The sequence below is a fragment of the Rattus norvegicus genome, chromosome 1 (assembly GCF_021556685.1).
Source record: "Rattus norvegicus strain SHRSP/BbbUtx chromosome 1, alternate assembly SHRSP_T2T, whole genome shotgun sequence".
Taxonomy (NCBI): domain Eukaryota; kingdom Metazoa; phylum Chordata; class Mammalia; order Rodentia; family Muridae; genus Rattus; species Rattus norvegicus.
This window is the reverse complement of record NC_141534.1, coordinates 220,643,036-220,669,106: the sequence shown is the minus strand read 5'-3', so window position 1 is coordinate 220,669,106 and position 26,071 is coordinate 220,643,036. Positions and strand designations below refer to the sequence as shown.

Here is a 26,071-nt window from a genome sequence, read left to right as displayed (position 1 = left end):
CAGCTGCTCCCTTTATCTTCAGATGAATCGTGGGAGCAGCAGGGCTGCAGCGTACCATTATCCCCTGTGCCCACGCGGCCTCTCACGTAGTGCCCTTGGTAACCACGTTCTTGACCATAACCGCATCTTTAGATCCTCATGAGTGGGGAATGAAGGGGTACCAACCAGGAGGCAGCTCCCACCGGGCTCAGCTGGCTGCCAGAATTCCCACCAGACCACATCAATCTGGCCCTGGGCTCAGGGCATGATGTGAAAGTGAGAGCCTTGGCCCGGTTGCAATTAAGACTGAAACCGGGTCACATTAAGGGTAAGAATCACCAGGCCCTGGCCACCGGATTCTCTCATGCTGAGCTCTTCCATCACTAGGAATGTTTTTCATGTAACTGTAGCTGAATTGAGACATCCAAGGTCATCTATGCATTTGGACGAGATTCAGACATCTAGGCGGCTTGTTCGGCTTTACCCGGGAGAGTCTTCTAAGTAAGTAAACACCAGTGGGAAGACTGTTCATATTAGATGCACAACATCACCAACTAAGACCTGCAGGTTATGTGATCCACCAGACTTGAGTTCTTGAAAGAAAATGTTGTCTATCCTTATGCCTAATACTTTGAACTACCCTAGAGTGTCGTTTGAACCATAGTATACATTACCAGGGCGCCTTAAGTAATAACTCTCCTCTGTCTCTGTTCCCTCCCTCTCCCCTCTCTGTGTCTCTGTCTCTCCGTGATTCTGTCTCTCTCTGTCTCTCTGTCCCCCGCCCCCATCTCAAATACATATATTCATACAGCCTAGACTTTAAAAATTACCATTCAACACGTACGATCTGAATTTGATGAAAGTTACTTCCCCAGTTTGTTCTTAGGGGCAATAGCAAACAGCACAGTGTGTCTACCTAACCCACGTTCTCGGTAATTCCTCTTTGTTAATACTAAACCTCTACGTGGCATGAGCCCATATGAGAGAGAACGCCTGTCACCTCAGATACCCGGAACCAAAAGCCAGTCTCCCTGAGTTGTTACAAACACCAAGAGCCCACAGAAGCTTAGACTTCATCTGCCATTGAGCTCCAGGGATGTGTCACACAGAATGCATTTAAATTCTGCAGTGTTGAGGGTGAATATCACACAACACATAAAAAATGTGACATCTCAGTGGACCAGAAACTGGTCAGAAACAGCTAGAATATGATTTAGCAATTTTATAAGCCCTTGTTTCTGTAGAACCTTCCCTCTTAGAAGTATTTTTACTGCACTTGGAAATGATTAATTTTCTCTGTCATTTGTCTTGAAATACCTTTTATTTTTAACTTTTTTAAATTGTTATTTATTAATGTAGCATGGATTTGCAATAATTTAAGTTTCCTTATTTTACTGAGTTCCTTCTGATAGTGGCCGGTGGCAAGGTTGTCAGTATCATTTCAATACTAATTCTTCTTATTTTGCTGTTTGATTTATTTCTCCATTAATTTATTCACTCATTTTACATCCTGATCGATGCTCCTTCACAGGTTGTCTCCTTCAACCCCTCCACTTATCCTCTGATAGGGTGTCCCCTGACCCCCTATCATTCCCCTCCACACCCCACCCCACACCCCACACCCCCACCCTGGCCCATCAAGTCTCTGAAAGATTAGTGGAATCCTCTCCCACTGAGGCCAGACGAGGCAGCCCAGTTGTTGTCCACAGACAAACCACAGCTTTAGGGACAGCCCTGGGTCCAGCTGTTGGACAACCCACATTGAGATTGAGCTGCACATCTGCCACATCTGAGCTAGAGGCCTCAGTCCAGCCTATGCATGGTCTTCGGTTGGCGACTCTTTCTCTGTGAGCTCCTAAGGGTCCAGGTCAGTTTACACTGTTGGTCTTCCTGTAGAGTTCATATCCCCTTCAGGGACTTCAAGTCTTCCTTCTACGCTTCTGTAAGAGTCCCTGAGCTCTGTTGAATGTTTGGCTGTAGGTATCTGCATCTGTTTCGGTCAGCTGATTGGTGGAGTCTCTCAGAGGACAGTTACGCTAGGCCCTGTCTGCAAGCATAACAGCGTATCAGTAATAGTGTCAGGGATTGGTGCTTGCCCATGGGATGGGTCTCAAGTTGGGCCCATCATGGGCTGGCCATTCCCTTAGGCCCTGCTCCATCTTTGTTCCTGCATTTCTTTTAGTTAGGAAACATTTGGGATCTACAGTTTTGTGGGTTGGTGTCCTTATCCCTCCACTGAGTTTCACTTGCTTGGTTAAAGTCACAGCGAGGTATTTTATATTATTTGGGACTATTGTGAACGGTGTCATTTCCCTAATTTCTTTCTCAGCCTGTTTATCCTTTGAGTAGAGGAAGACTACTGATTTATTTGAGTTAATTTTATACCCTGACACTTTGCTGAAGTTGTTTATTAGGCCTAGTAGTTCTCTGGTGAAACTTTTGGTGTCACTTAAGTATACTATCATCTGCAAATAGTGATATTTTAACATCTTTCTTTCCAAATTGTATCCCTTTGACCTCCCTTTGTTGTCTGATTGATCTGGCTAAGACTTTGAGCACTATATTGACTATGTAGGGAGAGAGTGGGCAGCCTTGTCTAGTTCCTGCTTTCAGAAGGATTGCTTTAAGCTTCTCTCCAGTTGATGTTGACTGCTGGTTTGCTGTATATTGCTTTTACTATATTTAGGTATGGGCTTTGAATTCCTGATCTCTGAAACTTCTATCATGTAGGATGTTGAATTTTGTCAAATGCTTTCTCAGCATCTAATGAGATGATCTTTGAATTTGTTTATATTGGATTACATTAAAGTGGATTACATTGATAGATTTCTGTATATTGAATCACCCTTGCATCCCTGGGATCAAGCCTACCTGATCGTGATAAATGATCATTTTGATATATTCTTAGATTACTTCTAACTTGCCTTCAGTGCCTGAGATTTTCTCTTTGATCTCTTGTATCGTATTTGTGAGGCTTTTCTATTAGGATTTTTTTCAAGTTCTTAAATATTTTATTTCCAGTTTGGAATATTTTATCTTTCAGTTTGAATTTTCTTTATTGAATCTATTTCTGCTTTTAAGTCTTGAACTATTTTCTTCATTTCCTTCCACTATTTGTATTGTCATAAATTCCCTTAATAGATTTATTCCCTCTTTAAAGACCTCTAATCTATTCATAAGCGCTATTTTGAAGTCCTTGTCTTTTGTTTCCACTCTGTTCCATTTCTCAGGGTCGATTATAGTAGGGTTGCCAGGCTCTAATGGAAATGTATCATCTTGGCTGTTGTTGGTTATATTTTTATGTTGTCACCTAGTTTGGGATGATCATAATTCTATGTGCTGTTAGTCTTGTCTTTATTCAGTTGATGTATTGTTTCCTGGTTTCTGATGCCCTTTCTGGTTCTTAAAAGAGTGTGGGTTACCTGATAGGAAGTGCTTCTGAGATCCTGCCAATCAGACATTCCAGGTAGAATGTGTTTCTAGGTATTGATATCTGACATTAGGGATAGAGTTGCACTAGGGGTGCTAAAGGAGTCAACAAGGGGGAAGAAAACAGAGTATGCCACAAGGATCTGCTTAGTCCTCTGGGACTATGGCAGAAAGGGGGACGGGTTCACAACAGGTGTTCTGCTACAGAGCTGGAGATGAAATTGGGGAATTGGGTTTGGAGATGAGGACAGAGAGTGAAAATCTGAAGCTTGGCTACCTGCTTCCCTGGACTGACCCTGTGGTAGTTGGCTGCTGAGATAAAAGGATGGGGCAGTGAGGGAGGTTGTAGGAGAAGACCTACATGATCTTCAGGAGATAGGAGGAGAAAGGAAGGCAGGTCACAGCAGATGTTCTTCTGCAGAGTAAGGCATGAGACTTGGGGATTGGCTTTGGAGGAGAGAGAGTGAAGATGATTTGTCATCTACCTACTTCCCCAGCCATGTAGTGGGTTTGCTATTTTTGTATTATGTAAAGGTACCCCTATTTTCTAAGTGTTAGTCTTCTGCTTTCCACCTTCTCCTGTCAATGTGTTCCCCTGTATATCATCCTTCCATATGACCTAGAATGTTAGTACCAGAGTGTTAGTGAGTGTTGCTATTTCAGTGTCAGAAAAACAATCATCCCTTGTCCCACTTACTGGAGTTTTACTCAATGCTGGTGGTAGACTAGGGGCTATCTCACTATTTCCTCTTTCTGGTATCCACATCAAAACAAAAACAAACAAAAAAACAGAAAAATTCCAAGATATAATATCCTCACAGCAAAGAAATATGAGAAAAACAGGTAACAGAAACTTCTAATGTTTAAAAAAAAAGTCAAAGCTTTTTTACATGAATAACATGTCATTCTCAGTCAAAGCATGTCACACAATCCACATTATTGGTGAATTAGAGAGAGATGCTCCTCCCACGTAGTGAAGAGATGTTCTACAAGTCACATGGTATAAAGTCCCCTGGCATGAAATTGAGATAGACTAGCTGGGTATAGTAATGAAGTTGATTGGAAACCAGGAAGGGGAATAACATTTGAAATGTAAGTAAAGAAATAAATCTAATAAAAAAAATTTTTTTAAATTAAGTTGTTTTCAGCTACCCTCTGAACCATCACCTACTAATTAGCTCTTCAAAAGCTACTAGCCTTATCCTTAGCATTATCATTAATGAAAATACAACACTGCCTTCCTTTTGTTCTTCTTTCATAAGGCAGCATGGCAGCTCTGCTACTTCTTGTTCAAAAGGCAAGTCAAGAAAGAGAATGTGTTATCTTAATATGAAATATACTTGACTGTAAATGGAACACCAACTGGCTTAATTAGAATTGGCTGTCTATTTGTTGTATGGTAGTCATGGCATGTTCTTAAGATACAGAAAAAAAATCAGTCAAGAACCCAGGACCCCAGTGGACTTATCAGAGCAGGCAATGCCTACAAAAATAAAGACCATGAGAATGGAATAACTATATTAAAAATATCTGGTGTGGGCTGACAGTTAAGTAGCTAAGAATACTTGCTGTTCTTAGGTAAGACCTAAATTTAGTTCTCAGCACCCACATCCAGGAATTCTAACACCCTATTCTCACCTATGAAGTTACACACACACACACATACACACACACACACACACACACACACACACACACGCACGCACGCACACACGCACACGTACTCACTTTTTGTTTTCTTAATTTTCAAAACAACTCTATCTCAGTAAAGGCCATAGTGAAGGAATAATCTGAAAGGTAGCTCTTGGTTTTATCCAGAAAATAATTAAACGCATAATATAAATCAATGTGTCACTTGATTTGTTTTAAAAAAATAAAGCTATTTTCAAGTAATTATGTGGTAGTCAAACGAGAACTTCCATTTTAAATGCCTTCCTCAAAAATAATTAGTATTACTTTTTTCCTGTATGTCTTTACAGAAAAGGAGCCCATTCATCCTCTATTATTTTGATCCCATATCTAAGTCAAAATGCTAACAAATAAAAATACAACAACCTATCGCTTAAAAGAAGAGACAAATGCAATGGGGGTAAGCACTAAGCATTACACTGATTAACAAATAGTGTTACTTTTTACTAATAAAAATGTAGAAGTATTGACAGTATTTTCAATGAGCTCCTTGGGGATAATTGGATAAATGTGGATAAATGTGTTTTGAAGTGAAGAAAATTAGACCAGAGCTAATTGGTCACACAAAACATGTATTCATATACCATTCCTGAATTCTTCAACATTATTCCAATCAATCCTGGTCTTAGGAAACATACATAGGTTAGAGGTGTTGACGATATTTATTTTCTGCCTTTGCTGGTAACCCTTGTTTGAAATGGTAAGCAGTGTTTCTAGATAATAAAAGAAGAAGGCAGATGGTCATCTCAAATACAAAGCCAGAAGAGGCTGTTTAAACTCTGAGGTTTTATGTGGTTCCCTACACTCAACCCTGGGTGAATCATATAACACACTAAGGCTGTCCCTCTCAGCAATCTCCAAATTTAGAATGCTATACTTTATACATAATACTCATCCGTGTTTATGGGTCCTTGAACATTTCAGTCCAAGCCAACAGCATTAAAACTTACATCAATATCCAACCTCTCTACTAAGCCAGATCTTTCACATCTTTCTCCAGAATCCAGCCCTGTGCCTCTACCCCTCACTCCCTATCCACATACCTTCCTCAATCCACCAGATATAGCTTGAGTCTCACATCTGACACCCTGGCTGAGTCCCTGCCCATGTGGCAGCCAATCTCTACTGCTCTGCCAGAGCTTACTTCACCTAACCCCTTAATCCACAGATCTCTCCTACACACCACATCCAAATTTTGCATATAGATTCACACCTACACTCAAGGCTTAGACCAGAAGGCACATCCTGTATACCAGCCCAGTCTCCTAATCCACCTGACTCCATTCTCCCCAAGCCATTTCCAACCTCGGGACCCAACCCACCCACACATCCTCTCTTCTGTCCCAATCCGCTTTGCCAGTATCAGACTTAGAACTAACAAAAGAAGCTCTCATGCCCAGATCTCATCACAAGCATACAGATACGAAAGACTAATCCACAGCTTCTCTTCAAAATCTATTAGACCTGTAGACATGTGTGACACCATGAAAAGCATCAACATTTCAAATTATAGACATAGATGCAGGGAAAGAATCCCAAGTCAATGACACAGACCAGAGAAGGAGGGGAAAGGAGGAGGAACACGATGCAATTATCATCTCAAAAAGAAAAGAAATGGAGAGGGGAAAGGGTGTCAAAAATTTGGAAGGAGTGGATTCTGAAACAATGAACTGGCAGTGTTTGGCAGTGTTTATCATGCCTTTTTGAAAAGCTATCCAAAAGGCCGATAGGAGCATGTGTGTGTACTGTAACAGGTGGAGACTGCTTTAAATCCAGGCTAATGTGCAAGTTGCATCATCCCTGTACTAGTGGATCCAACCATTCCAATAGTATTTGAAATGTGGTTGGCTGATGTGGGGTGGTTTTACTTCCTGAAGCCTCTGCCAGATACCTACTAATTTATTGCGGCATTTTATGGAGCAAAATCTTTCCATTCTTTGAATATAACTGCTGTCCTTTTAAGGAACAGTTGGCCTTCTACTGCACCTAAATACAAACTGAACATTTAAGCATGGTCTACCAATTTGCCACACAACCTGAGTTGTTCATTGTGTTGTAGATGTTACTTGACCCACCAAGCCACATTTCCTTTTTTTTCTTTATAAAGATTTTATCTTTTTTATACATATACACTATATATCCCATTACAGATGGTTGTGAGCCACCATGTAGTTGCTGGGAATTGAACTCAGGACCTCTGGAAGAGCAGTTAATGCTCTTAACCACTAAGCCATCTCTCCAGCCACACATTTCTTTACATAGTAACAGAAAAAAGTAATTAAGACACTAGGAAAGCATTATTATTTAAAAATAAGCAAAAGAAAATTGAAAATGTTTGCATCTCATGTCAGTACTCAGCAAAAGCCATTGTGACTCAGTACAAGAGGATTTTAGCAATCAAGTGAATAGGATACGTACTTGGGCTGTGCATACCTACCTCAGCTTTCTCTCTTTCTATACCACTGCTGTAGGGGGGGGGGAAACACCATAATAAAAAGCAATTTGGGGAGGCAAGGGTTTGTTTGGTTTGTAGGCTACAGTTAAGTAGAAGGCAAGGAAAGGAATCTTGAGGCAGGAACTGAAGCAGAGGCCATAGAGGAATGCTGCCTGCTAGCTTGTTCTTCACAGCTTACTCAACCAACTTATACACCCTAGGACCAACTTCTCAGAGGTGGTACCTCCGTATCAGTCACAAAGGAAGAAAATGTCCCACAAACTGCCATACATGCCTACATGTTGGAAACATTTTCTCAGCTGAAGGTACCTCTTCTCAGATGACCTCAGCTTCTATCAAGTTGACAAAAAACTAATCAGCGCAATAACCAATCCACACTTTCCTCCATCTTTGTCATAGGTCAAGAGGTCCTTAGCTAGGTTTTGGACTTCACAAATACTACCTTTTTCTTTTAAATAAGGCTAAGACTTGTTCATTCTCCAGTGGCAAAGATCAACACTGGATAAGGTAATAAGGCAAAATTGAAGTTCAAATTCCAGATAAGAGGGGAAGAGGGAAAGAAGGAAAGGTCAAAAGTTCCTCGTTGGTTCAGGGAAGGACAAGAGATAAGCCTTCTGCTGACTACAGTCTGCCTTTTTAAAAAAATTAGAAAGGATATCAGGGTTCAGAGAGACACTTCCAGGTCCCCACGGCCACAGCTGTCTCTTAGCCAGGCCATCCTTCTGAGAAAGACAGATCAATAGGCCTCTGCTATTCAATCAACTAGAAGCACCTAAAAAAAAATCAAAATAATTGTCCCTCAAGACTGTTGTTAAATAAAAACATTCTTGTTCAAGCAAAGATGACCTACACCAGTCTGCCACATCTGTCTCAACCGTGGTTCCTCCCTGACATGTAACTCTTTTGATACTCAGAGACAGTGAACACTCACCATCCTGAAGCAAAAGTTTTAGCAGGACAGTGGAATAGGGTGGAATGGTGTCCGGAGACTCCATGATTATATCATTATCCTGAAGAGACTAGAACTAGCATCTTGTTTCTTGTTGATTATTCTTTTCTAGCGAGCCTTGATGAATACACTAATATTCAGAGCAAACAGAATATGTTCAAGACTTCTCAGATGCCCAGACTGAAACCATCCTTAGTAGAGTGACCTTGAATAATAACACTGGCTCTCTCTTCTCGCAGGCTGCTCAAATAATGCTTGGCCTAATCCACAATGCTCTGGCGACTCTCTGGATCTCTTTGTACCATGTAGAAGACAAGAAATACAGTATTGGTTCTAAACTTATGCTGGTTAGCATCTGTTACCTGCTTGTGTCTGGAGCATTGGTGAGTAAACTGTGGCATTACTGATTTTTATTTATTTGATTCAAATTGATCAAGTAGAGTATTCTATGGTCAACAGTTTACTAGATTCAATCGCTGAGTCACAGTGCTCATTTGAGCATTTTTTGTGTTTATTGCCTGTTTCAATAAGGACTTCAAGAGGCTGGGATGTGCAGGTAGAAAAGACTTCAAAGGAGTTGTATTAAGAAGACTATTAAAGAGCATGGTTGTGTATATAACAGCTATAAAGCCTTTCTTTTCAGGATGAAAATCCAAAAGCAAGAGTTTAGTGTCTAGGGAAATAGAGGCAATTTTTGGAGAAGTTACAAAAAGAAAAAGAAGAGAAGAACCTTGGGGGCAGGGAGCAAGAGGAATGGGGAGAGATTAAACAGAGATTCCTAATACTTTCATAGGTATATTTATCAAAGTGTCCACCAGGAGCATGCCCAATTAAAAGTAATTATACTTGAGGAAGCCCAAAGCCATGACTTCCCCCTAGCTAGTTTAGTCCACAGAGGCACTCAATCCAAAAGAAATTTGTTAATCAGGGGTCATTTATGCAGAAGTCATGTGACCTGGGACACAACTGACTTCCCTTTGATAACAAGTCTCGAGAAGCAGAAAGCTTAATATAAGGGTGAATTTTTTTTTGCAGAGAACAGGTTTCAATAAATACTCCTCTACTTTCTTGCTCTCCACCACCAAGATGGAGCTTTAAAAGAGTAGAGGTCTGAGTGGAACCCAGTCCCTGAGCTTTATGAAAAGGCTTCTGAGACATAGTAGTCATTTCACTAAGCCAGTGGTCTGGCATTCACTTCTTTGATTGTCAGACATTTCTTTAGAGGATTTACCTCTGAAGGCACTGCAAAACTGACAACTTTCTGGAAAGAAGTGTGTGGAGGAAAGAGCAATTACTTAAACTGGAATGATACAATGACTCTCCAATTGCAAAGTGTCTAGAAAGAGCCCTAGGCCCAAGACATAAACAGGATGCTTAAGGAAGAAATTAACCACGAATCTGATTCAATGGCGTGTCCATCCCTGCATCATGCATAGCCCAGTGGTACTTTAAGCTCATTTTACCTCATCAACACAATGTTGCCACAAGGATCAAATGCAGTAGCCTTTCACTCCCTGCTTTATGTCTGTAGAGTTTAAATAACTCTGACAGAATGCCCCACAGTAAAACAGCAGGGTTTTCTTTAAACCAAGGTAAGGTGTCTCTGCTTTCACAGCAGACTGCATCCTCATGGGCTGAGAGGCTCTTGATCTTCTTCTTAGGATATTTAGATCATCTTCCGGGAGTTCTGCAGCTGGAAGACATACCACAGGAAGTAAAGTCAATGTAAAATAACCACAAAGAACCACACTTCTAGCTAGTTCCCAGTAGGTCACAGACATCACAGCGATTGAGGAAACCGCCATAAATAAAATAAAATAAAAATAAAGCCATTTGATTTTCAGATCAAATGCTTTCTAAAACCATTTTGTAGTGATCTTTTCCCCCTTTAATATTTTGAGTGGAAAGAGTATTCTTGTAGCTGAGAGCTGCCACGGTAGCCATCTCATTGTTTTAATACTTCTGGTCATTAACTTGCTAACTGAGCAGCAATTACTGAGAAGTTCCTGAGTCCCATCACCGACGTGTTGATCGAAGGAATGATCAACAACTTTTAGACATCTTTTCATCTCTATAACAGAAAAAAGTAGAACCACTTTTTTTAGGGAATCCCTTAGAACCAAGACAGTTTTTTTTTTCATTTCAATGCCACTTTCTTCATAAAACTCGGGAATAGTCTAGACGTCTGAAGGGCACTAGAGTTAGGGGATGGGCCAAACAGTATGGGTGTTTCAATACAGATTTCTTCCCACAGTTCATCAACTCGGGAGCCAGCAGTATAACCCAGGGTAGTTCTTCAATATATCAGGTATGTGGGAAAGCTGGACATAACCCCACAGACAAAAATGTTTCATTACACAAAGAAGAAGAGCTACTGATGATTCTGAGACTTTTGAGGGGGGAAAAAACTTCTTCCAAATGCTCAGATGAAAAAAAGCACTGAATTTTTCTTTAAAACACACACACACACACACACACACACACACACACACACACCAGTGTGTCTTTTTTGGGGGGAGTGTGGGAAAAGTGCTTAATGGGCAAATAAGGAGACAGATGTAACAGTTTCCATGGAATGAATGCCTGCATGGTGGCTAAGCATTTAAAGGGGGATGTTAATCACAAAAAAAAAAAAAAAAAAGCCTCAGAGCTGAGAAAGAAAGTTATGGAAGTTCGAAGGTATTTAGTCGGTGCCTTAGGTGAGTTTCTATTGCTGTGCTGAAACATCATGACCAAAAGCAGCATAGAGAGAAAATGGTTTACTTCATCTTATAATACTTAGGTCACATTCTATCCTTGAAAGAACTCAAGACGAGAACCTAGAGGCAGGAACTGAAGCAGAGGCCACAGAGGAATGCTGCTAACTGGCTTGTCTCTTGTGGTTTTCTCCAACTATTTCCTTATACAACCCAGGACCACTTACTCGGGGGTGGCATCACCTGTCCTTTAGTGAGCTGGCCCTACCACATCAATCATTAATCAAGGAAACACTCTAAACACTTGCCTACAGAAAATCTGTTGGAGGCAGTTTTTTCACTCGAAGTTATTTCCCCTGGATAACTCTAGCTGGTGTCAAGTTAACAAAGAAAAGTGAGGAGGAGAGAGGACTCAACATATGACTGTTAAGAAAGAGGATAAAAAAAATAACCTGTAGAAAAACAGCTATCTTCTGCAGGTCTATAGAATGTCACCAGAATACAGATAGATAGATAGATAGATAGATAGATAGATAGATAGATAGATAGATAGATAGATAGGTAGGTAGGTAGGTAGGTAGGTAGGTAGGTAGGTAGGTAGGTAGGTAGATAGATAGATAGATAGATAGATAGATAGATAGATAGATAGATAGATAGATAGAGGCAATCAGAACACCCCCAGTGAGGTACAGTACCCTTCCCACTTAGAACTTCCCCGCCCACTTCTGCCCACCCCTTTTGGTTAGCCACAACTCTGGGAGCTCACACGCATGGATTCTGGTTCTGAAGGCTCCTGTGTTAGCTATGCAACCCTGAGCAAAGTACTTTACTGTGCTTCATGCTAACCTGAGAAAACATGGAGAACACTAGCAAGCTAAAAAGCTTTGCTAACATGCCTGTGATGCCAGCACTTGGGAGGCAATGGTGGGCAGATCTCTGTGAGTTCAAGGCCACCCTAGTCTACAGACCAAGTTCCAAAACAGCCAGAGCTTCACAGAGAAACTCTAAAAACCCTTTGCTCTCTATTTCAGCTAGAGATTTATATTTTTCCCCTAAGAACAGTAGCATATAAAGGCTACTTTGCTGAGAAGGAGCTTGGCAACTATGACTGTGAGGAATCAGAGTTTGGCTTCCTTGCCTTTTTAACTTTTACCATCACCTAAGCAGCCACTGTTAACATCCTAGTCCTTGTTCTAAGCTTGTAACCCCAAAGTATCAGCAATCAAGTGTACACAGAGTTCACATCTGGCATTGCTCTTCCACAGCAACAGCAGAGGTGACCTCAAGACCTAGGCATCCCTCTTGAGATTTTCCTAGTTCCTGACTCAGTGCCAGCTCATAGTCAGTTTCTGTCTCTGTGTGAAGTCTTGTTTTGTTGTGCTGTAGCCATGGTAGCAGATAGGAGTAAATATGGCCCCTTGGCTGGTTTTCAAAGAATTCACCAAGCATGTTGTTTCTTTCTCCTGAAGCATGGTGGTGTGGAGAGTCTAACTGTGGAGTGTAATTTCCAAGCCACAGTCTGCAGCCTTTGGTAAACCTAAACATCTCTGCCGCCCCTCCCCCCCTTCCATACTACCTAAAGAAGCAAAGCCTTCTATACAAAGACAGCCTGGTCCCTTCTCTGGAAGCAGCGGGCATCATTCCAGTATTTTTATATACAGATAAGCTTACTACTTTTTATAAATGATCTTCTTAGTTGAGGAAATAAAGAAATATAACAGATGCCCCTTCTCAGGATTTAGGGGTGGCTTGGTTTGGCTTTTCGAGATGACTTCTCTGTATAGCTCTGGCTGCCCTGAAACTCTCTTTGTAGACCAGGCTGGCCTCATACTCAGAGATCCGCCTGCCTCTGCCTCCCCACTGCTGGGGTTAAAGGCGTGCACTGGCACACCTGATCAGACTTAGATTCTTAATCCTTAGGATTGAGTGGGCCATGGAAAGTTTCCATGGATTGAACAGAGAGGGATTTCCTCCTGGTTTTCATAGCAGAAGCTTAAAAGAATTTCCTTTACTAAAAATTAAATTGATAAAGAGGGCACTAAGGAGATGACTTGGTGGTTTGTTAAAGCCCTTTGCTAAACTAATATGAGACTAGAGTTCAAATATCCAAAACAAAGAAGCATCACCTACTATTACATCCCCGGAAGGCAGTGGATCCCCAAAACAAGCTGGATAGTAAGACTAACCATGTCAGTGGACTCCAGGTTTGACTGGGATACTCTGCCTCAGTGAATAAGATGGACTTCAGGCCTTCTCATGCACGTGTACATGTACACACACACACACACACACACACACACACACACACACACACACACACTTCTTTATGCGAGCATGAAAATGGGAAAAGAAATAAACTAATGAAGAAAGTCTTTAAAGTAGGAAGAGAACTTTCTGCTGGACAACTTGAAATTCCTGTGTCCCCTTCAGTCCTTTGCTTTGGTTTGCTGTTGTTAAGTCACCCCTCTTCCCATTACCACAAGCACATCCTCCTGGATAGCACGCGACTGTCTCTCACACACATATACACAATACATGCAACTCTTTACGCTCCTCCTCAGTGGTACGCCTTTCTTCATAGCTCATATAGTGTCCTTCAGGCCACTTAAAAGAGTCGGTGCTGTTTCAAGGGAAGTTGGAAACCACTAAAAGGATGAAATACTGAAGTGGCACAAATAAGTCTGACAATTCCTGAACTTGAAACCCGTTGATAGGTTATTTATTAAATTTCATTACATAACAATCAGAATATCACTTTTCTCCCCCATTATCATTACTCTCAGCTTCTCCTTTGTCTCTCATTTTATTTTGTGGATGTGGAGGTGTTTTGTCCGCATGTATGTTTATGCATTATGTGTGTGCAGTGTCCTCAGAAGAGGGCACCAGATCCCCCAGCACTGGAGTTACAGACAGTTGTGAGCTGCTGTGTGGGTGCTGAGAATTGATCCTGGATCCTCTGGCATAGCAGCCAATGCTTTTAATCACTGAGCCATTCCTCCAATTCCTGTTGTAACCTTCCAGTGCTTAGCACACTGCAGACACTGTATAGTGATATCCTGAGGAGCTCATGTACTTTGAAATATGTTGTGAAATAAAACCTTTATGCTACTAACTTCTAGACAAGTTTGAAGTGAAGTCTTTGTAGCAACCACTCTTAATACACTTGCAAAAAGTCAGATTTTACAGGTTGTTTTTAGAACAAGAGAGGTAGGAAGATGGCTAAATGGGTAGAATGGTCATTGCACTAGCATGAACACCTGAACTGAAATTTCCAGAACTAATGTAAGCCAGACACACCTGCAATCCCACTATGTCTAGGGTGAGATGAAAGACAGAGAATCCCCATGTGTACACACACAGTAAATAGTGCTCTAAACCTGTTTATTCTACCTATGACTTTTTTTTAAAACTATTGCAGCGTATAATAGCAATTATAGCAAACACCTTAAGTATCTTCGCGGCTCTCTTTGGTGCAGCGCTATTTGGATATGAATTTCCACTTTTTGAATCAATGGGAATTGAATACATTTGGTCAAATGTAAGTACCAATTTTAATAATAACTCAACAATAGAACTGTTAGAACTAAAAAATTATTATAAATGGCACACAATAAAACTGCCCTAAAATACACATGGATAGAAGATAACTAGTTTAGAAATTGCCCCTGGGTTCGGTCCCCAGCTCCGAAAAAACAGAAAAGAAAGAAAGAAATTGCCACGAAATCTGAGAAGTCCTATAATGTTGGGAAAGGCCAGAGAATTTGATGAAGTAGATATCAAAGTTGTCATTATGGTATTATATTAAAATTACATAGTATTTACACAAAGAAAAATTCACCATCTCATAGCAGAAAGAGTTGAGATAGAGAAAATCTGGTGCACACATCCAGACCCCCAATTAGTTTTTGAGAATTTTGAGCGTGAGTATAGTATATTTACCTCATTCTATCCCCACCTCTCATTATAGTGCCTCTCTTCCTCTCCTCGCTCTTGGCTTCATGACCTCTTCTGCAGTCATTATTATTTATATAATCTATTGAGTCCATTCAGTGTTGCCCATACATATATGTGTTTAAGGCTGACCACTTGACACTGGGTAACCTAGGGGTTATATCCCCAAGAAAACCGATTTTCCCTCCCTCAGAAGCCATTGGTCACCTGTTGGAAGATGGACTTGTGAAATTTTCTCCATCTGCACTGGCATGTCAGCTGGCATTGTTATTTTATTGGTCTGTTTAGGCAACCATGTTGAGATTTCATGGGTGCAGCTTCTCAGTCATTTCTAGGAGACACTGTCTCACAGCAGGGCTCTGCTTCCCTGGTTCCTACAACATATTTATAGGATGAGGTCATATTAGGCAGTTTGGGGAAAATGAAACTTGAGTAGTATCAACTCACTAGGATATCTATTTCAAAGAAAATTAAATAGCCAAATATTTTGTTTTATAGAAAAGTAAGTCAGCAATAAATGCATAAGCATAAAATTATGAAAACCACCATTTAAAAGTTACATATTAACTACATAAAGAAGACTAAGAAACTAGGAAATGAAGAGAAGGAAGCTTACACATTTCGAGTTGTAAAATATTTTCATTTTTGATGCAGTGTAGGCTGAGATAACAACAGCTTCCCAGAAGATTGAGAGGGTGGGATCACTGTTGCAGAGGGCAAAGAAGTTCTCCAGAGAAAAGGCACTGAGAAGGACTGTTTTCATTCCTTTAAATCTACCAAAATGTAGCTCAACTGGGTTGTGGATGTAAATAGGCCCTGGGAGCTTTTCCTCCATTTTTTTAATAATATTGTAGTATTGCTCCACTCTTTTTTTTAATTAGATATATCTCTTTATTTACATTTCAAATGTTATTCCCTTTCCCGGTCTCCTGTCCGTAAGCCTCCATCCGCAACTCCTCCCCCATAAGGGTGTCCCCCGCCCTATCCACCCCCTTACCACCCCTGCTCCGACATTCCCCTGCACTGGGGGTCCAGTCTTGGCAGGACCAAGGGCTTCTCCTTCCCCTGGTGCCCCAACAAGGCTATTCTCTGCTACATATGCTTTTGGAGCCCTGGGTCGGTCCATGTATAGTCTTTGTGTAGTGGTTTAGTCCCTGGAAGCTCTAGTTGGTTGGCATTGTTGCTCTTATGGGGTTGGAACCCCCTTCAACTCTTTCAGTCTTTCCTCTAATTCCCCCAAAGGGGGTCCTGTTTTCAGTTCAATGGTTTGCTGCTAGCATTGACCTCTGGATTTGACATGCTCTGGATGTGTCCCTGAGGAGAGATCTATATCTGGTCCCTTTCAGCACGCACTTTTTAGCTTCATCAATCTTACCTAGTTTTCGTGGCTGTGTATGTATATATATGGGCCACATGTCGGGCAGCTCTGAGTGGCCATTCCTTCAGTCTCTGCTCTAATCTTTGCTTCCATATCCCATCCTATGGATATTTTTGTTCCCCCTTTTAAGAAGGGGTGGGAGCATCTGCATTTTGGTCATCCTTCTTTTTCAGCTTCCTGTGGTCTGTGGTTTGCACCTTGGGTAATTTGAGCATTTTGTCTAATATCCACTTATTAATGAGTGAATACCAAGTGTGTTTTTTGGTGATTGGATTACCTCACTCAGGATGATATTTTCCAGTTCATTCCATTTGCCTATGAATTTCATGAAGTCATTGTTTCTGATAGCTGAGTAGTATTCCATTGTGTAAATGGATGAAATTTTTGGGATCCGTTCCTCTGTTGGAGGGTATCTGGGTACTTTCCAGCTTCTGGCTATTATAAATAAGGCTGCTATGAACATAGTGGAGCACGTGTCTTTGTTGTATGTTGGAGCATCTTTTGGGTATATGCCAAGGAGGGGTACAGTTGTGTCCTCAGGTAGTTCAATGTCCAATTTTCTGAGGAAACTCCAGACTGATTTCCAGAGTGGTTATACCAGTCTACAATCCCACCAACACTGGAGGAGTGTTCCTCTTTCTCCACATCCTCACCAGCATCTGCTGTCACCTGAGTTTTTTATCTTAGCCATTCTGACTGGTGTGAGGTAGAATCTCAGTGTTGTTTTGATTTGCATTTCCCTGATGACTAAAGATGTTGAACATTTCTTTAGGTGCTTTTCGTCCATTTGATATTCCTCAGCTAAAAATGTTTTGTTTAGCTCTGTACCCCATTTTTAATAGGGTTATTTGTCTCTCTAATGTCTAATTTCTTGAGTTCGTTGTATATTTTGGATATTAGCCCTCTATCAGATGTAGGATTGGTAAAGATCTGTTTCCAATCTGTTGATTGCCATTTTGTCCTAATGATATTGTCCTTTGCCTTGCAGAAGCTTTGCAGTTTTAGGAGGTCCCATTTGTCGATTCTTGTTCTTAGAGCATAAGCCATTGTTGTTCTGTTCAGGAAATTTTCCCCAATGCCCATGTGATCGAGACTCTTCCCTCCTTCTTTTCATTAGATTGAGTGTATCTGGTTTGATGTGAAGGTCCTTGATCCACTTGGACTTAAGTTTTGTACAGGATGATAAGAATGAATCGATTTGCATTCTTCTACATGCTGACCCCCAGTTGAACCAGCACCATTTGTTGAAAATGGATGGTTTTTGTCAAAGATCAAGTGACCATAGGTGTATGGGTTCATTTCTGGGTCTTCAATTCTGTTCAACTGATCTATCTGCCTGTCTATGTAACAATACCATAAAGTTTTTATGACTATTGCTCTGTAATACTGCTTGAGATCAGGAATGGTGATTCCCCCAGAAGTTCTTTTATTGTTGAGTATAGTTTTCACTATCCTGGGTTTTTTATTATTAAAAATGAATTTTCAAATTGCACTTTCTATCTCTATAAAGAATTGAGTAGGAATTTTGATGGGGATTACATTGAATCTGTACATTGCTTTTGGCAAAATGGCCATATTTACTATATTAATCCTGCCAATCCATGAACATGGGAGATCTTTCCATCTTCTGAGATCTTCTTCGATTTCATTCTTCCTTCTTGAAGTTCTTGTCATACAGATCTTTCACTTGCTTGTTGAGAATCACACCAAGATATTTTATATTATTTGTGACTATTCTGAAAGGTGTCATTTCCCTAATTTCTTTCTAAGCCTGTTTATCCTTTGAGTAGAGGAAGGGTACTGATGTGTTTGAGTTAATTTTATACCCTGACACTCTGCTGAAGTGGTTCATCAGGTTAAGTAGTTCTCTGGTGGAACTTTTGGGATCACTTAAGTATAATATCATATCATCTACAAATAGTGATATTTTGACTTCATTCCTTCCAATTTGTATCCCTTTGACCTCCTTTTGTTGTCCGATTGCTCTGGCTAGAACTTCGAGTACTATATTGAATAAGTATGGAGAGAGTAGGCAGCCTTGTCTATTCCCTGATTTTACTGGGATTGCTTCAAGTTTCTCTCCATTTAGTTTGATATTAGCTACTGGTTTGCTGTATATGGCTTTTACTATGTTTAGGTATGGACCTTGAATTCCTATTCTTTCCAGGACTTTTATCATGAACGGGTTGAATTTTGTCAAATGCTTTCTCAGCATCTAATGAAATGGTCATGTTCTCTTTCAGTTTGTTTATATAATGGATTATGTTGATGGATTTCCATATATTGAACCATCCCTGCATCCCTGGGATGAAGCCTACTTGATCATGATGGACGATCATTTTGATGTGTCCTTGGATTCGGTTTGCAAGAATTTTATTGAATATTTTTGTGTCAATAATCATAGGGGTAATTGGTCTGAAGTTCTCTTTGTTTGTTGGGTCTTTGTGTGGTTTCGGCATGAGAGTAATTGTGTCTTCATAGAAGGAATTTTGTAGTGCTAGGTCTGTTCCTATTTTGTGGAATAGTTTGGACAGTATTGGTATGAGGTCTTCTATAAAGGTATGATAGAATTCTGCCCTAAACCCCTCTGGTCTTGGGCTCTTTGTGGTTTCGAGACTTTTAATAACTGCTTCTATTTCTTTAGGAGTTATGGGGTTGTTTAGATGGTTTATTTGTTCCTGATTTAAATTTCGTACCTGGTATCTGTCTAGATTATTGTCCTACATTTCCTACAGATTTTCCAGTTTTGTTAAATATAGGCTTTTGTTGTAGTATCTGATGATTGTTTAATTTCCTCAGATTTTGTTTTTATGTCTCCCTTTTCATTTCTGATTTTGTTAATTTGGATAAACTCTCTGTGACCTCTCATTAGTCTGACTAACCGTTTACCTATCTTGTTGATTATCTCAAGGAACCAGCTTCTGGTTTTCTCTATTCTTTGTATAATCCTTTTCGTTTCTACTTGGTTGATTTCAGCCCTGAATTTGATTATTTCCTGCCTTCTACTCCTCTTGGGTTTATTTATTTCTTTTTGTTCTAGAGCTTTTAGATGTGCTGTCAAGCTGCTGCCATATGCTCTCTCCTGTGTCTTTTTGCAGGTACTCAGAGCTATGAGTTTTCCTCTTAGCACTGCTTTCATTGTGTCCCATAAGTTTGGGTATGCTGTATCTTTGTTTTCATTAAATTCTAAGAAGTCTTTAATTTCTTACTTTATTTCTTCCTTGACCAAGTTGTCATTGAGTAGAACATTGTACAACTTCCATGTATATGTGAACTTTCTGTCATTATTGTTGTTATTGAAGACCAGCCTTAGTCCATGGTGATTTGTTAGGATGCATGGGATTATTTCTATTTTCCTGTATCTGTTGAGGCCTGTTTTATGACCAATTATATGGTCAATTTTGGAGAAGGTACCATGAGGTTGTGGGAAGAAGGTATATCCTTTTGTTTTAGGATGGAGTATTCTATAAATATCTGTTAAATCCATTTGATTCAAAACTTCTGTTAGTTTCTCCATGTCTCTGTTTAATTTCTGTTTCCATGGTAATGAGAGTGGGGTGTTGAAATCTCCTACAATTATTGTGTGAGGAGCAATGTGTGGTTTGAGCTTTAGTAAGGTTTCTTTTATGAATGTAGGTGCCTTTGTATTTGGAGTATAAATATTAAGGATTGAGAGTTCATCTTGGTGGATTTTTTCCTTTGATGAATATGAAGTGTCCTTCCTTATCTTTTTTGATGACTTTTGGTTTAAAGTCAATTTTATTTGATATTAGAATGGCAACTCCAGCTTGTTTCTTCAGGCCATTTGCTTAGAAACTTGTTTTCCAGCCATTTACTCTGAGATAGTGTCTGTCTTTGTCTCTAAGGTGTGTTTCCTGCATGTAGCAAAATGCTGGGTCCTCTTTACGTATCCAGACTGTTAGTCTATGTCTTTTTACTGGGTAATTTTGTCCGTTGATGTTGAGAGATATTAAGGAATAGTAATTGTCGCTTCCTGTTGTTCTCATTTTTAGAGGTGGAATTATGTTTGTGTGGCTATCTTTTTGTTTCATTGCAAGGAGATTATATTCTCGCTTTCTGTATGGCATAGTTTCTCTCCTAGTGTTGGAGTTTTCCATCTATTATCATTTGTAGGGCTGGATTTATAGAAAGATATTGTGTAAATTTGGTTTTGTTGGTTTCTCCATCTATGGTAACAGAAAGTTTTGCTGGATATAGTGTTCTCTTAAGGTCTGTATGACATCTGTCCAGCATCTTCTAGCTTTCATAGTCTCTGGTGAGAAGTCTGGTGTAATTCTTATAGGTCTGCCTTTATATGTCACTTGACCTTTTTCCCTTACAACTTTTAATATTCTTTCTTTGTTTTGTGCATTTGGTGTTTTAACTATTATGTGACGGGAGGAATTTCTCTTCCAGTCCAATCTATTTGGAGTTCTGTAGGCTTCTTGTATGTTTATGGGCATCTCTTTCTTTAGGTTAGGGAAGTTTTCTTCTTTAACTTTGTTGGTGATATTTACTGGTCCTTTAAGTTGGGAGTCCTCACTCTCTTCTATACGTATTATCCTTCAGATTCATTTATTCATTGTGTCCTGGATTTCCTGGATGTTTTGGGCTAGGAGATTTTTCCATTTTGCATTATCTTTGACCGTTGTGTCGATGTTTTCTATGGTATTTTCTGCCCCTCAGATTCTTTCTTCTATCTCTTGTATCCTGTTGGTGATGCCCATATCTATGACTCCTTGTCTCTTCCTTAAGTTTTCTATATCCAGGGTTGTCTCCTTTTGTGCTTTCTTTATTGTTTCTATTTCCATTTTTAAATCCTGTATGGTTTTGTTTAATTCCTTCACCTGTTTGGTTGTGTTTTCCTACAATTTTTTCAGGGATTTTTGTGTTTCTTCTTTTTTTTTCTTTTTTTAATCTTTATTAACTTGAGTATTTCTTATTTACATTTCGATTATTATTCCCCTTCCCGGTTTCCAGGTTAGCATCCCCCTAACCCCTCCCCCTCCTCTTCTATGTGAGTTTTCCCCTCCCCATCCTCCCACCATTACCGCCCTCCCCCCAACAATCCCATTCACTGGGGGTTCAGTCTTGGCAGGAACAAGGGCTTCCCCTTCCACTGGTGCTCTTACTAGGCTATTCATTGCTACCTATGAGGTTGGAGCCCAGGGTCAGTCCATGTACAGTCTTTGGGTAGTGGCTTAGTCCCTGGAAGCTCTGGTTGGTTGGCATTGTTTTTCATATGAGGTCTCAAGCACCTTCAAGCTCTTCCAGACCTTTCTCTGATTCCTGCAACAGGGGGCCCAATCTCAGTTCAGTGGATCGCTGCTGGCATTCGCCTACATATTGGCTGTATTCTGGCTGTGTCTCTCAGGAGAGATCTACATCTGGTTCCTGTCAGCCTGCACTTCTTTGCTTCATCCATCTTGTCTAATTGGGTGGCTGTATATGTATGGGCCTCATGTGAAGCAGGCTCTGAATGGGAGTTCCTTCTGCCTCTGTTCTAAACATTGCCTCCCTATTCCGTGCCAAGGGTTTTCTTGTTCCCCTTTTAAAGAAGGAGTGAAGCATTCGCATTTTGATCATCCTTCTTGAGTTTCATGTGTTCTGTGCACCTAGGTAATTGAAGCATTTGGGCTAATAGCCACCTATCAATGAGTGAATACCATGTGTGTTTTTCTGTGATTGGGTTATCTCACTCAGGATGATATTTTCCAGTTCATTCCATTTGCCAATGAATTTCATAAGGTCATTGTTTTTGATAGCTGAATAATATTCCATTGTGTATATGTACCACATTTTCTGTATCCATTGCCCTGTTGAAGGGCATCTGGGTTCTTTCCAGCTTCTGGCTATTATAAATAAGGCTGCTATGAACAAAGTGGAGCATGTGTCTTTGTTATACGTTGGGGCATCTTTTGGGTATATGCCCAAGAGAGGTATAGCTGGGTCCTCAGATAGTTCAATGTCCAATTTTCTGAGGAACCTCCAGACTGATTTCCAGATGGTTGTACCAGTTTGCAGTCCCACCAGCAATGGAGGAGTGTTCCTCTTTCTCCACATCCTCGCCAGCATTTGCTGTCACCTGAGTTTTTGATCTTAGCCATTCTCACTGCTGTGAGGTGAAATCTCAGGGTTCTTTTGATTTGCATTTCCCTTATGACTAAAGATGTTGAACATTTCTTTAGGTGTTTCTTAGCCATATGACATTCATCAGCTGTGAATTCTTTGTTTAGCTCTGAACCCCATTTTTAATAGGGTTATTTGTCTCCCTGTGGTCTAACTTCTTGAGTTCTTTGTATATTTTGGATAAAAGACCTCTATCTGTTGTAGGATTGGTAAAGATCTTTTCCCAATCTGTTGGTTGCCATTTTGTCCTAAAAACAGTATCCATTGCCTTACAGAAGCTTTGCAGTTTTATGAGATCCCATTTGTCGATTCTTGATCTTAGAGCATAGGCCATTGGTGTTTTGTTCAGGAAATTTTCTCCAGTGCCCATGTGTTTGAGATGCTTCCCCACCTTTTCTTCTGTTAGTTTGAGTGTATCTGGTTTGATGTGGAGATCCTTGATCCACTTGGACTTAAGCTTTGTACAGGGTGATAAGCATGGATCGATCTCCATTCTTCTATATGCTGAGCTCCAGTTGAACCAGCACCATTTGCTGAAAATGCTATCTTTTTTTCCATTGGATGGTTTTGGCTCCTTTGTCAAAAATCAAGTGCCCATAAGTATATGGGTTCATTTCTGGGTCTTCAATTCTATTCCACTGGTCTATCTGTCTGTCTCTGTACCAATACCATGCAGTTTTTATCACTATTTCTCTGTAATACTGCTTGAGTTCAGGGATAGTGATTCCCCCAGAAGTCCTTTTATTGGTTTTTTTTTATGTTTTTAATCAGTTGAAAATTTAATTGAAATGGGATTACCCATCCCCAACCAAGGGATTCCCCATGCTTTAACCTTCAGCTGTGCTGTGTGCTGTGTTATATCTGTCATGCCTTCTCTGTGGGTCCAGAACAGTCAGGGGTGCCCACCCTCAGGGCTCTGAAATGGACAGCATGCACACATGTTCATGCGTCAGGTCTTTGTCTTGAATGCTCTAAGACTGCACGGGCAAACACAACATGTTATGTCTTCGTCTTGATCTGTATGCACAGGCAGCCTACATACAGCCTTCTGCATCCTGCTGTTCGCTGTACTGGGCTCACCGGTTGGGTACGTGGGCCTCTGGACCAACTACTCAGTGCTATGCAACAGCCACTGTCCGTTTTCTCGCCTGTGTCTGGTGCGGCTTTCCAACAGTGCTGCAATTGGCTGCCTCTCTCCTTGTACACACTGGCCACTCTGTTTATCTCTGCAGACTTGATGGGATCCTCCTTCTGACCCCTCTGGGTTTACTCAAAAGCCTACTCCTCATCTTGAGCAGTCCCCAAGCTTTGCCTACAGGGCATCCTGGGAAGTTTGGGGATGAATCTCCAGGTTGCCATGGCTGCCTTCAGCTGCAGCTCAAATGGGCGATCAAGTCAACTGCTCTGCAGCCCGGGGCACCAGGCAGGAGGTCACTGGGTGACCATAACTTCTGTATCTGTGACAGTCTCAATATTTATATACCCCAACTGGTGTGTTTATACACTGACCCCAGTGCAGCTGTGTTTGGAAAGGTTTCTAAGGAAGTAACCAAGGGTAAATGAGGTTACAAGGGCAGTCCCCGCCATCCAGTAGGTCTGGTGTCCTCATAAGAGACAGAAGTTGGCTCTTTCTCAGTGTGCACAGTAAGGAGAGCCCATGAGGGCATGGTGAGAAGACTGTCCTCCACAAGCCAGTATCCTGAAGCTCAACTGTCTCAGAACCTCGAACTTGTTCTTCCAGAACTGAGAAAATACATTTCTGTTGTTTAGTCTGTTCACTCTGTTATGAGAGTCCTAGCAGGCCAAGAGCAGGAGGAATACAATCAACAAGGAATGTGGAACGGACAGTTTTCCACCCTTCTTCTCTCCTAACATCTGAAGGCTATTATCTGTAATACCTTCATACCATTCACCCCACACAGTAAACAATGGCATGACCTTAATTTGTTGTGCAATTTAAAACACGTTGTGATTAACACACGTTGTGTGTTGTGATTTTAAAACACGTTCATCATCTCAAAGACACCCTGCAGCTTCATACCCACTTCCTACCTCATGCCCACGTCCTACGCAGCCACTAACCCACTTTCTGTCCACGGGGACTTCCTTGTCTGCCAGTCTTCACCCAGCGATGGACACCTGGGCTTCCGCGTTTTTGCTGCTGTGGATAACGGTACTGTACACAAGTTTCTGTGTGGATGTTTGTTCTGTTTTCTTCAGTCTAAACCTAGGAGTGGCAGCTATAATATCACATTGGACTTGGCAAGATGTCTCACCAGCAGTTGATGAGGACTCCAATTCCTCCCCATATTCACAAACACTTGGTATTGCCTGACTTGTGAAGCCATCGCTCCAGTGGAGGAGAAGTAGAATCGAGCTGTGGCTCTCCCTCCTGAATGGTGGTGTTGAGTATTTCTGTTTTCTGGCCATTTTCCCATCTTTGAAGTATTCAAGAATATTCTCAATGTCTGTTATGTGCCAGGTGCTCAGGGGCGCAGATTTAAAACAAAACACTAGATCTTATACCACTAGGATGCCATTTTATTTACTTTTAGCTTTTTTGAGAGCCGTGGGCTCCAGTTGCCCCGCCTCTATCTCTTGAGGGCCATGATCACACCTATGTGCCACGATGCCCAAGTTTCTACTGTGTTTTATATGATTTATGTTTAGTTAGAAACCGTTCCCCATCCACCTTTCCACTTTGAAGTGTCTGGAGAACAGCTATGGCTAACTATGGTAATTTGGTTTCTAGAAGTAAATCAACTTGTCTCTCTAGATTCTTGACTGCCCTGCCCTGGGGGGCCCCAGTAATGGTCAGCCAGGAAAGATGTATATTGATAACCTGATATCTTTTTAATGATGCGCTAATCCAATGAGTTAGTAATGAACTAATTTTATGGCTGGGTGTCCCCACATCTTGAAGAAGAACTGTATTAAAGGGTCACAGCATTAGGAAGGTTGAGAGCCACTGCTCTAACCCCTAGCAATGGTCAACTGTGGCTAAAAAGGGGAACTCTTCACCCTCTGGGTGGGGCCCTGCCTTTCTGGACTGTAACTTTCCAAGCCCTGTGGACTCTGAGTCTCACAGAGACTCCACTCTGCAGGGGTTTACCCCTGGTAAAAGTAAAGACCATACAGTTGCTGACCTTTCTGTGAGCACTTGGTAGCTGTTGGACTCCATTCAGTGGCTGACCAGTGGGAGCTGCAGTCCAGCCCTAAGCGGCTGGCACTCCAGTCTTCAGTAAGGCTCTGCCAGACAGGCAGGAAGGGCACCTGAACACTCAGACCGGTCTGTCACCCTCTCCTGAGCAGCAGCAAACTCAGGCACTAGCACAGGCCATTCATCCTGAAATTCCTCCTTGGTCACAGCCTTCTCAGTGGCAGCTTCTTCTTCCTTCTTCCTTCTCTTCTGGATC

At 41.1% G+C, this 26,071-nt stretch overlaps 1 protein-coding gene across 8 annotated transcripts in view; it reads left to right on the top strand.

The window, feature by feature from the left end:
* The first annotated feature begins 113 nt into the window (after positions 1–113).
* Positions 114–26,071, top strand: part of Ms4a20 (membrane-spanning 4-domains, subfamily A, member 20) — a 46,061-nt gene continuing 20,103 nt past the window's right edge. For 2 of the 8 annotated variants that reach the window (NM_001432891.1, NM_001432888.1), the window contains exons 1-4: positions 114–480; positions 5,388–5,497; positions 8,741–8,884; positions 10,756–10,809. In NM_001432891.1, the coding sequence (NP_001419820.1) occupies positions 5,438–5,497; positions 8,741–8,884; positions 10,756–10,809 (258 nt within the window). In that variant the 5' untranslated portion in view covers positions 114–480; positions 5,388–5,437. Of the gene's footprint in view, positions 481–5,387; positions 5,498–8,740; positions 8,885–10,755; positions 10,810–14,615; positions 14,736–26,071 lie in introns of all 8 variants that reach the window. The other 6 variants (NM_001432887.1, NM_001432886.1, NM_001432889.1 and 3 more) reach the window with 6 other exon arrangements.